Below are 11873 nucleotides of genomic sequence, written 5' to 3' on the forward strand. Positions count from 1 at the left end.
ACTGTCAACCGTGCGGAAGAGTTGGGCAGGTCTGTTGGCTGCATTTGCAATTTCGTGAGACAGGAATAAGGACTTCTTTTTGTTAATCATCGTTTGATATTTTTTCAGGTGAGCAATTAGGGAAAGTTTGTCATCAGGAGACTGATGTTTGCGCCACCTTCGTTCCAGTCTGCGTCCGTTTCTTTAGTTCCTTTATAGAGTTGTCAAACCAGCGAGCGTGATGTAATGGTGCGGAACGTTTAATCTTTAAGGGAGCTATGGCGTCAAAAGCGGCTGAGACATCGTGGTTATATTTAAGGACCATGGATTCAAGGCCTAAGTTGTGATCTGTCAGTCCGCCCAGATTGAGGCTGTTCTAAAGGTGTTGGGGTGTCAAACCTTTCAAGGATCGATATTTTATTAGTTCTTTCACTTGGTGTTTTGTAGCAGGTGCTGTAAAGGAAAAGTGGACAGTGTGGTGGTCTGACCAAACTACTGGATCAATTTCCACATTGGATATTAGGAGTTCTGAATGGAAAATGAGGTCCAAAGTGTGTCCTTTTTTTGTGGGTAGGGAGGTTGACGGCTTGAGAGAAGCCCAGTTCATTCATGGAGAGAAGTAGCTTAGTTCCAAATTAGGAAGAGTGTGTATCGACCCATGCGTTAAAGTCTCCCAGAATTATCCACCTAGGGTGTTTCAGTGTTATGCAAGATACAAGTTCTGCTATTTCCTTGAGAAAAGCTGAGCCAGCGTCAGGGGGTCGGTAGACAAGCAGAGTCCTCTGGCAGATCTTTATCTTTTAGTTGTTTGCCGCGTGTGCCTGTGTGTTGAGCGGCTGGAGTGGCTACGGTGCCGTCTGGGGTGACACTTCGCTCCTTCTTGTCTGTGGTCCCTTTATTGCTACTCTGAGACATGGCACAGGTAGGTAATGGAGCAGGTCACTGTGGGAGGTAGCGCACCTGTTTAGGCCCGCCAGAGTACTCTCTGCCAAGAACTGTACAGCTGCCGCCGGTTCTGCAGGTGGTGCGTGACAAGTATCCAGTGCGTCCCACCAATGCAGTGTATAATTACCCGTCTTTCCTGCAGTTTGCCACTGAGTGCGTAGGAAACAGTTACACAAGCTGGGCAGAGAAGCTCAGAGCCCTACAACATCTAAGGTGGCCATGTTGGCCAGTCCTCGGCTTTAGTACCAATACTTTTCCCAAACTTTGAACATGAGAGTGGGTAACTAGCTTTGCTTTCCGAGAATAACATTTCCCACACTCTGAGCATGTAAAGGGCCGCTCACCTGTGTGAGTTTTCTGGTGTCTTAGAAGATAAGATTTATCACTAAATCCTTTCCCACACACAGAACAAAAGAAAGGATGGATGCCTGTATGATTACTGTGGTGTCTAAGTAAGTCATTTTTCTGATTAAAATGTATTCCACACTCTGAACATGAAAATGGGTGCTCTCCCGTGTGAATTCTCAGGTGTCTTAGATTTCCTTTGTTACTGAAATCTTTCCCACACTCTGAACATGAAAATGGGCGCTCACCTGTGTGACTTCTCCTGTGACTAACCAGACTGACTTTCTGAGAAAAACTTTTCCCACACTCTGAACATAGAAAAGACTGTTCACCTGTGTGACTTGTCTGGTGTGTAAGAAAGCTTGAATTTACGATTAAAACTTTTCCCGCAGTCTGAACATGAGAAAGGATGGATGCCTGTGTGATGTGTCTGACACACACACACACACACACACACACACACACACACTTTGGATGAGTTTTTTTTTTTTTTTTAAAGGGAAATCACATTTAAATAGGTGTAATAAAAAAAAAAGGGGGGGGAGGGAAAAAACTTTTTTCTGCATTTCTGGTTTATTCTTTTCACCATCTTTTGGTTCTCTCCATCTTTTTCTTCGCCGTCTTCTTTTTCTGTTTTACCATCATCTTTCTCGTCATCAATCATTACTATCATCTTCATCATCATCTTCTTCACTGGCATCTGGTTCTTCAAGTTCTTCAATTGGTTTTTCATCTTCTTCACCTGGTTCTTCTTATTCTCCATCATCATCATCTGGTTCTTCTTCATCATCATCTGGTTCTTATTCTTCATTATCATCTGGTTCTTCTTCTTCAATCATCTGGTTCTTCTTCAATCATCTGGTTCTTCTTCTTCACCTGGTTTTTCTTCACCTGGTTCTTCTTCTTCATAATCTGTTTCTTCTTCTTCATCATCACCTGGTTCTTCTTCTTCACCTGGTTCTTTTTCTTCACCTGGTTCTTCTTCTTCTTCTTCACCTGGTTCTTCTTCTTCTTCACCTGGTTCTTCTTCTTCTTCACCTGGTTCTTCTTCTTCTTCACCTGGTTCTTCTTCTTCTTCACCTGGTTCTTCTTCTTCTTCATCTGGTTCTTCTTCTTCTTCATCTGGTTCTTCTTCTTCACCTGGTTCTTCTTCTTCACCTGGTTCTTCTTCTTCTTCACCTGGTTCTTCTTCTTCTTCTTCACCTGGTTCTTCTTCTTCTTCATCTGGTTCTTCTTCTTCTTCATCTGGTTCTTCATCTGGTTCTTCTTCTTCTTCATCTGGTTCTTCTTCTTCTTCTTCATCTGGTTCTTCTTCTTCTTCATCTGGTTCTTCTTCTTCTTCATCTGGTTCTTCTTCTTCTTCATCTGGTTCTTCTTCTTCTTCATCTGGTTCTTCTTCTTCTTCATCTGGTTCTTCTTCTTCTTCCTCTGGTTCTCCTTCTTCATCTGGTTCTTCTTCTTCATAATCTGTTTCTTCTTCTTCATCATCATCTGGTTCTTCTTCTTCATCATCATCTGGTTCTTCTTCTTCTTCATCATCATCTGGTTCTTCTTCATCATCATCTGGTTCTTCTTCTTCTTCATCATCATCTGGTTCTTCTTCTTCTTCTTCATCATCTGGTTCTTCTTCTTCTTCTTCATCATCATCATCATCATCTGGGACAGCACAGTTTTCAACCCAGACACCTCGGAATTTATTTATTTTTTACAACAGTATATAGCTATTGTAGTGGCCTAATAGCTAGTGGCGCATGGCAGCGGCGCATAACTCTGTGGACCCTGGCGGTGGAACCACAGACAGGCAGGAGGATAAATTCAGCAGCAGGAGGAGGAGGAGTGACGAATGGCAGCAGGCAATGTATTCTGTGGACCCTGGCGGTGGGAACACAGACAGCAGGAGGATAAATACAGCAGCAGAGGCAGGAGGAGTGACGTGTGGCAGCAGGCAATGTAACGGGGCCATGGTACTTAGCGTTGGTAGTACCACGGCTGTAAATAAAGACAGCAAGATCAGGAGGTTCCGGACAGCAGTCGTGAAGCCCACATTGTGCCCAATGCACAACTGGGACAGCACAGTTTTCAACCCAGACACCTCAGAATTTTTTTTTTCACAACAGTATATAGCTATTTTAGTGGCATAATAGCTAGTGGTGCATGGCACATGGCACAGTAGACTTGGGCGCAGGATACAGCCAGTATATGGCTGATCCTGCTTCTGCACAAGTCCGGACCGTGGTAATTACTATTCCCCCTCCAGGCCGCCATGGATACTGGGGAATGATATAATTCAGCTTCCAGCGATTGCTGGAGGCCGAATTATTGTGTTTTTTAGGCAACTTTGGCTCCGTCTTCTGACGGCGCTGACGTTACTAACTGAGCAGCACTATAGATGTGATTCCTATGAAAGTCTATGGTGGCGCTGGCTGCGTCCAAATCTAGCAGCGCTGAAAAGCACTGCTCCGGTCCCTAGTCTCTATTGTATTCATTCAGAACCACAGTGGGCCACACCTGAAAATCTGACGGGGCACCAGTAGCCTGGTGCTGGATCCCTGAATACAATTCACTAAGCATTGCTGCATGTGCTAAAGCAGAAAACAGCTGATTTTAACAAACATTTTGTGAAATGTTAATTCACTAAAGCTGCGTACCAAACTGGTGATTTTCCCGATTACCAGCAATTTTCAAATGACATCGCAAGGTGGGTACAGGCGCACGAACCCGAACATCGCGTCGCACCAATAACGACGGGCCGACACGGCGGATCGGATCTTTTAGATCCGTTACGACACCATGCAAAGTACTGCGATCGCAGAAGTCTTGCTCGCACCACCATCTACGTCGCGTGACCTCATGCTTTAACCCGCCGACAGGAAGAGGTGTCACTGAAGGGGACGTCGTGGGAGCCGTCGGGCAGTGAGTACGAAGCTTTAGGCCGTTACTGAACGGAAAACTGACGACCATTACCAACAAATCTGTGCAAGGTCTTGCGGACAGAGGAGCAACAGATGATGGAAGGCAGATAAGAAATCACCAAATTACACTTAATTGACCACAAACAAACCCTGAGTCTTTCCTCTCTGTACTTCAAAGAGAAAACATTAGTCACACTTGAAGAATTTCACACCTAGCCTAGAAAATGGCAATGTAAATATAGCAGGGGGGGTGAATGTCTCAAACATGGTAGCCCTTTCAGCTATTTGAAGCCATGAGCTGCTTAGATCCCTTTAACCTTTTTCCGACCGCGTCACGCCGATGGGCATTGCCGCGGCGGCAGCCCCAGGACCGCCTAACCAGGGCTGTGGAGTCGGTACAAAAATCTTCCGACTCTGACTCCTCACTTTATGAAACCTCTGACTCCAACTCCGACTCCCCAAAATGGCCCCGACTCTGACGTCTAATACTTAACTGGGCTTTGGATTTTGTACAAAATCATCCGACTCCGACTCCCGACACCTCAGTTTATGAAATCAACGACTCCGACTCCAACTCAGACTCCGGGTGCCCAAAGTTGCCCCGACTCCGACTCCTCGACTCCAACTCCACAGCCCTGCGCCTAACGCCGATTGACGTAAAGTCCTGGGGCTGTAATTTGCATGAGATTGCACGCATCTCATGCTTGGAGGGCGGAGCTCCGCCCCCTCTTCCGTTTCCGAGCGGCTTTAGCCATTCGGGAGACTGTTAGACGGCGATCACGCCGTCTATTTACACTGTGCAGCGCTGCGATCAGCAGCAGCGCTACACTGGGGACAGCCGTGTCCCTGGGGGACAAGAGAGCGATCTACTCTCATAGGCAGAAGCCTATGACAGCCGATCGCCGTAATTGGCTGGCTGTGGGGAGGGAGGGAGGGAAGGGTTTTAAAGAAACAGGGATTTTTATTTAAAAAAAAAAAAAAAAAACAATATTTATTATAAAAAAAACAAACATGGGGGGAGCGATCAGACCCCACCAACAGAAAACTCTGTTGTGGGGAGAAAAGGGGGGAGAATCATTTGTGTGCAGTGTTGTGCGGCCCTGCAGCTTGGCCTTAAAGCTGCAGTGGCCAATTTTACTAAAAATGGCCTGGTCACTAGGCTGGTTTAGCCCTGCAGTCCTCAAGAGGTTAAACCTGCAGCGCTAATACATTTCAGCAGCTGCCAGTTAAATATCCTGCAGATTTGTAAATAGGGATGGTCAACAAGATGCAAATAATTCTAAGTCGATGAAGAATTATGCAAATTTATGTAGCTTGAAAATAGACCAATTGAATTCTACCCCAGCAGGATCCAATTGGTCTATTTTCAAGCTGCACAAATTTGCATGAAAATTTGACACAATCCTGCATCAGCTCTGAATAATTTGCAACATCCCTGTTGATTAAATATTAGCAACTCCTGAATACCTCTTGCAAAGTTTAGGGCGCTAGTCTACTGTAGGGACCCAGCAAGAAACCTTGTAGGGAAATTCTGCTAAAGTGATTGGGTAGACAGCACCCTCTCAAATGGCCAGGTTTCCAATAGATTGTAGTAAACTACGCCTACACTGTCCAGCCAATCACAACACTTTGTGCTGTGAGGACTCGTTTACACTAGAGGCGTTTTTGACATTTTTTTTAAGTGCTGGTGATTTTCAAAATCACCCTGAAAGCGCTTGTGCAATGATTCTCTATGAGAAACTTCACATCTCAGTGGTTTGTTTCCGATCCGCTCAGAAAAGCGGTGCTTGGGCCATTTTTGAGGCGATTCCGGAAGGTATAGGAAAAGCGCAAAAATCTCACAAATTTGCTTTGTGCAGTGATTGCGTGAGCGTTTTCAAGAATATATTGTATTTATTCTTTTCCGGATAAAAAAAAACGCAATCGCTACGCAAAAGCGCCTAGAAAAGCGCTTAACAAAAACGTCCAACGCACAGAAATAAAAAAAAAGGGTCAAAAAACAGCCAACGCGAACGGACACGCAATGGGAACAAGGCCTTAGAGGGTACTGTGATTGGAGAACTGTTCCCCATGAGGTTTCCAGCTGGGTTCCCACAACTAGACTAGCGCCGAGTTACATTCCAGCCTTTTGAACCGGAATTTGGTTTGGCCAAAATTTCTGATCATCTCCAGGATGTCACTAGATCACCTTTTAATCTGTCTGATCTGTTGTAAAGAGCCCCTGTGGGGGGACTTACTTTGGGAGGGGGAAGCCTCTGGATCCTAATGAGGCTTACCCTATCTCCCTCCGCCAGTCCAATCCAGCGCTGGCAGCTCCGAATGGAGAGCCACTATAATATGTACATTGCCTGCACAGTGGAGCGGACCTGACCAAGCTTGCCCATTCCTGCAGGATAGTGATGTAGGCGAGCTGTTCTCTGTGAATAGCTATGGGCAGCCTGACCCTGTACTATTTCTGGGTCGCAATGTCCCGCAGTAGTACCCATGCCTTTGTCTGCACGCGTCCATTACTATGCATGCCCTGGCCCGGCGGTGCGCATCCTTGACTGTGCGCCTGTGGCCGGCCATGCTTTGCACAAGTGTGTGACGTCACGGGCCCCAGGCGAGCAATCAAGGACTCGCACCGCTGGGCCAGGGCATGCATAGTAATGGGTGTGAGCAGACAAGGGCAAGCGTACTACTGCAGGACATTGCGACCCGGAAGTAGTACAGGGGCAGGCTGACCATAGCTATTGGCTGGCGAGCTGTTCTCCAGCATCACTACTGCAGGGGAGTAAGTGGAGTGTTGTTAGTGCGCCTGCGCAAGGATCCCAACAAGCGGCAACCAGTGGATCTTCAGGAGTCCTAGCACTGGATCCTATCTGCAGATGTGGAAGCCTCTTTAGGATCCAGAGGCTTTCACCTTCTCAATAAATACCAGAAGGACACTTTTTCACTACAGGTACATTTGAAATACAGATGTGTGAATGAAGGTTAGTATATTTCATAAATTAGTACTCTTGGTGTACAATTTTGGTTAAAAAAAAAATAAAAAAAAATGATAAAATGAAATCTCCCCAGGCCAGGTAGGCTCCTGACACCTGTCTACGCTGTCTTCTGTACAGCAGCCATTTCCTGGTTATTGTGGAAGTAGTTGGATTATGTGCAGCCGTCACACAAGGTACACAGACAAAGCAGGCTTGGGACCCACTAGAAAGCGCAATCGCTAGCGTTTTGTGGTAACAGGTTTGCAAGTGATTTTGGAAGCGATTTCCCTGCTCCTATACAATACATTAGAATGGAAATGTTTCCAATGTGCTGCATGTCCTGCGATTTGCCTAATCACAATCGCTCTAGTGGAATCTGTCCCATCCATTTACATTGGCAGAGAGTTTATGGAAATTGCTCTAGTGGCAGGGGGCGTAACTAGACTTAATAGGGCCCTCCTGCAAAAATAATAGCATGAGGCCCCCTTGTTTCCCAAACCCCATGTGGGTCACGTGATCGGGAGCGAGTGCTCTGCTAGCAGGAAAACATTACACACGCTCCTGCACATGGGTTTTGCAGTGGCTGCACTAGCGGTTGTGGAGACAGAGCAGGAGCCCCCCCCCCCAAAGCGTCTGGGCCCCCCTGCAATGGCAGGGGTCACAGGGGTGACTGCTACGCCCATGTCTAGTGGGTCCCAGCCCTTAGTCACCACCAGCCCGGATCTCCTGTGCTGACATTTTTTTTGCAACTTTATAAGATTTTGCAATCGGTTGCATTAATCTATAGGTATACATATCAGAAAGTGCCATCCAACCATTGACTTTACTGTATTAGTGTCAGAAAATGCAACCCAACTAAACCCGATTCTCATACAGAACCCTCCTCTGGCGGGCAACTAATAACCCCCCCCCCCCCCCAGAGGAAATTAATAACGCCCCCTTTGCGGGAAACTAGTAACCCTCCACTTGGCAGGCAACTAAGAATACGCCCTAAAGGGCAACTGATACCCCCCTTGGCGGGCAACTAGTAACTCCCCCCTGGAGTGAACTAATAACCCCCCCCCCCCCTTTCGGAGGGAAATAAACACTGGAGGTTGAAAAATCTTACTGCCGGGATAAGGGAAAGAAGCGCTGCACATGCCCTGTACAGGAAGTTGCAAAATGTTATGAGTTGGTCTGTCTAATGTACTTTTACTGCAGCAAACATTGTCAAAAGCTTTCATAGCTATAAATACTGTATAGTCAAGTAACAGCCACAGCATGATCACACAGAGAACCAGTTGTGGTCTTCCCCTCCCCATTACTTGCTCCTGAATCTAGGCACGCGGCAGTGATAAGGTGAGGACTGTGGCCACTGCACAGGAAGAAGCTGTCCAATAGTGATGGGCTTACGAGTACATTACTAGCCGAATTCGTGATTCTCATGAGGCCTAATAGCCTCAGGTGTGCAGCTGGGAGAGAGGGAATTACCCAGATGTCCGGCGCTTCTATGCGTATCACACGCACTCAATACTGTGCACTTCCTTCTTCCGGCCGGAAGGAGGAAGTGCACAGTATTGAGTGTGAGCGTGTGATACGCATAGAAGCGCCAGACATCTGGGTAATTAACCCCCTCTCTCCAGGCCACACACCTGAGGTTATCAACCACTTGAGGACCGCAGTGTTAAACCCCCCTAAAGACCAGGCCATTTTCTGTAAATAGGCCACTGCAGCTTTAAGGGCTCACTGCAGGGCCGCACCACTCAGCACACAAGTGATTCCCCCCCCCCCCTTTTCTCCCCACCAACAGAGCTCTCTATTGGGGTCTGATCGCTCCCCCAATTTTTTTTTGTTTAATAATTGTTTGATTATTTTGTTAATAAATGTCTCTATTTTTTTTTACCTTTTTGTCCCCAGCCCTCCCTCCCCCGCCAGCCAATCAACGTGATCGGCTGTTATAGGCTTCAGTCTATGACAGCCAATCACTTTCCTGCCTTGGGAGGGGACAGACGTGTTACACGGCTGTCGCCAGTACAGCGCTGCCTTAGATCGCAGCAGTAAAAGACGGCAGTTAAGCCATCTAACTCCCAGCGGCGATCGCCGATAGGAGACTGAAGGCGGAGCTCCACCATCAGAGCGGGAATGCGCATCAGCGTGCGCAATCGTCTGCAAACCAAGTCCCAAGAACCTTACGCCGATTGGCGTTAGGCCGTCCTACACGGCTCATACTGGTACTTTGTTAATCTAATGATATCCTATAGGAACATAATGCATGTGGCCATAGCAACTGCGTCAGTTAAATCAGTCAGTGCAGAGGAAAGCATGAAAGTGGAACTACTTTCAAACTCCATTTTTTACAATAGTCGTTTATTTGCAGAGTGTAACAGCAACACAGTAATAATCAGAAACAATATCTGCTGAAGCACTAATGACAGGCCAGGCCATGCAGACATGACAGGTGCTCTTATGTGTGAGCGGAATGTGCTGGTAGCTGGAGGTGGCAGAGGTACAGAAATCCATTTAGCCAAATCTAGGCAAATAACAAGTATATGTGAGGTAAAGCACTTTGGGCAAGTGATGGGACGCCGCGTGTCCCCGCATGGCCGCATCACCTCCCGTAGACCGTCTCCGGCACCGTCACCTGATCGTCTCCCGCTCTGCAGGAAGCGTGCCATGTGGGTTGCGTGGTACACCTCACGTGCGGACACACTAGCGGCGGTACGAGCAGCAGAAGCGGACGCATCTCCGGACTCTCCCCCACCACACATACATTCCTGTGTAACAAGAGCCGCCTACTTGCTACAAACATCTCACGGAGGACCGATGGATCAGCAGTGCGCATGTCAGACAACTTCCTGTACGGAGCGCCACCGTGTGGCCGTCAGTAAGGTGACCATTAGTCTATATTAAAATCTGTTTAGGGAGGCGGCAACATAGAGATCACTCCTCCCCCTTGTTCTCCTCCGGGCAGCCAGCAGATAATCAGGGCGCAATACACTGTCACATCCAGCTGGGGGAGATAGAGCAGGAGACGGAGAGGTGATAAACTCTCGAGCACCGCACTGGAAGCAGAGGAGACGGCAGCGAGAGAGAGACAGGCTGTACACATGCAGCTTGTGTCTCCTGCTCGCCTCTGTAGTATGATCCTCCCCAGTGCACTCCTCTCCCTCCTCCTCCAGCCACAATAAGCACCAGCAGCAGCCATAGGGATACATGTCCAATGTGAGCAACTATGCAGCCCCCTTTATACTGTATTACATAAAGTACGTTGGCCAGAAGTGCTCGTGTCACAGGCTCGAGCATCCACAACATGACATCACAACAGCTGCTGCTGTTTACGAGAGTCACATGTCTCTGCTGTACACAAGCTGACACCAGACGGGGAGTCCGCTACCCACTAGAGGCATCAACACGGAGCTTGAACCAGAAGACCATACACCAGCCCAGAGGAGAGCATTAGTAGTGTGCGGAGCTCCCCCTTGTGGCCGTTATAAAGCAATCTTACTGTGAAAGTGTCCCTATTGACATTTTTTGAAGATGAAAATAAAAAGCGATAGAAGCCAGTTCGATCAGAGGGAGAGTGTATTCTGATTCTGATTTCTACATGGGAGAATTACTGTATGTAAGGCTGCTGAACAGTAAGGCTGTAATGGCGGTGGCTGCTTACAGAGCTGCAGGTGATCAGGGGCGCTGCTGCTGCTGCTGCTGCTGCAAATGACAGTCTACATAGGTAAATACAGTAAATGTGTCCTGCATACAATGGGGGGTTTAATCATAAAAAAGGTGACTGTTGGGTAAAGTAGTAACTGCGGGGTAGAGACGAGGGAATGTTTGAGGGCTCGTTTCCACTTGTCCGGCGTGATTCCGGTGCGGAAAACGTGTGAACGAATCCGCATGCGGTTTCGTTCGCGTTTCCATGTATTTTTTCACATGAAAACGCACGCGGTTTGTGCTATGCGATTTTAACTATGTCCAATTAGTTACATATGCGGCAAAACGCGCCCGGGTGTGCGGCGAGTGAATTCTGATTGTTCTGCTGTGCAGATTTTTTCTGCATAACAAACTGCGCGGATTTTTTTGGCTAGTGGAAACGAGCGCGTTTAGTTACATTATTTATGCGAAACTGCATGCAGAAAACGCATGCAGATTCGCTGTAGTGGAAACGGACCCTGAAAGAAATACTGCTAAATTGAATTTAGACTTAATCTCTATAGAAAAGCTGGAATAGAATTAACTCAGGTACGTCGCTAGGGGTTTTTATCTGCCTATGATCCTGTTGCCATGGTGCCCCGGATGCAATATTGTCAGGTACCCCATGAGCATCCCTCCTCCCCGCTCCTCCCATGATATGACCTCAGATTGTGGCGACTAGGGAAGCGTACTTCCCAACTTTTTGAGACGAGAAAGAGGGACACTTAAGCCACACCCCTGATCATGCCCCGTCACACCCCTAGTCACGAACACCATAAAGATTTCATAAGAAAAATATGTTGTTTATAATTCAAACCACACTGGTCCTTTCTATCATGGTGCATTTTCCTTCATATTAACAGTTTAAAATTAGTAATGTATCAATTTAAAGGATGGGAATAAAGTTTACAGTCAATCAAACATTTTTTAGTATATATATATATATATATATATATATATATATATATATATATATATATATATTTTATTTACATAGAAAGAGGGACAAATAAGGAGCACAGAGGGACAGGGCTCCCAAAGAGGGACTATCCCTCCA

The 11873-nt window shown here is 46.9% G+C and overlaps 1 protein-coding gene across 1 annotated transcript; it reads right to left on the bottom strand.

Annotated features, from left to right (window-relative positions):
* Positions 1-1092: 1092 nt before the first annotated feature.
* Positions 1093-2080, bottom strand: LOC137536997 (gastrula zinc finger protein XlCGF7.1-like). The gene is made up of 2 exons (XM_068259157.1): positions 2012-2080; positions 1093-1614 (listed from the first exon to the last, which is right to left on the bottom strand). The coding sequence occupies exons 1-2, from the start codon at positions 2078-2080 to the stop codon at positions 1093-1095; spliced, it is 591 nt and encodes a 196-aa protein (XP_068115258.1).
* Between the last annotated feature and the right edge of the window lie 9793 nt (positions 2081-11873).

Source organism: Hyperolius riggenbachi, chromosome 10, assembly GCF_040937935.1.
Source record: "Hyperolius riggenbachi isolate aHypRig1 chromosome 10, aHypRig1.pri, whole genome shotgun sequence".
Lineage (NCBI taxonomy): Eukaryota > Metazoa > Chordata > Amphibia > Anura > Hyperoliidae > Hyperolius > Hyperolius riggenbachi.

What these genes read in the sequence shown, in the direction of transcription:
- LOC137536997 (XM_068259157.1), bottom strand. Translation starts at nt 2,080, where the DNA reads ATGAAGAATAAGAACCAGATGATGATGAAGAAGAACCAGATGATGATG. An exon ending in TGGAGAATAAGAAGAACCAG is followed by an intron (nt 1,615 to 2,011) that starts GTGAAGAAGATG and finishes CTTACACACCAG; the next exon opens with ACAAGTCACACAGGTGAACA.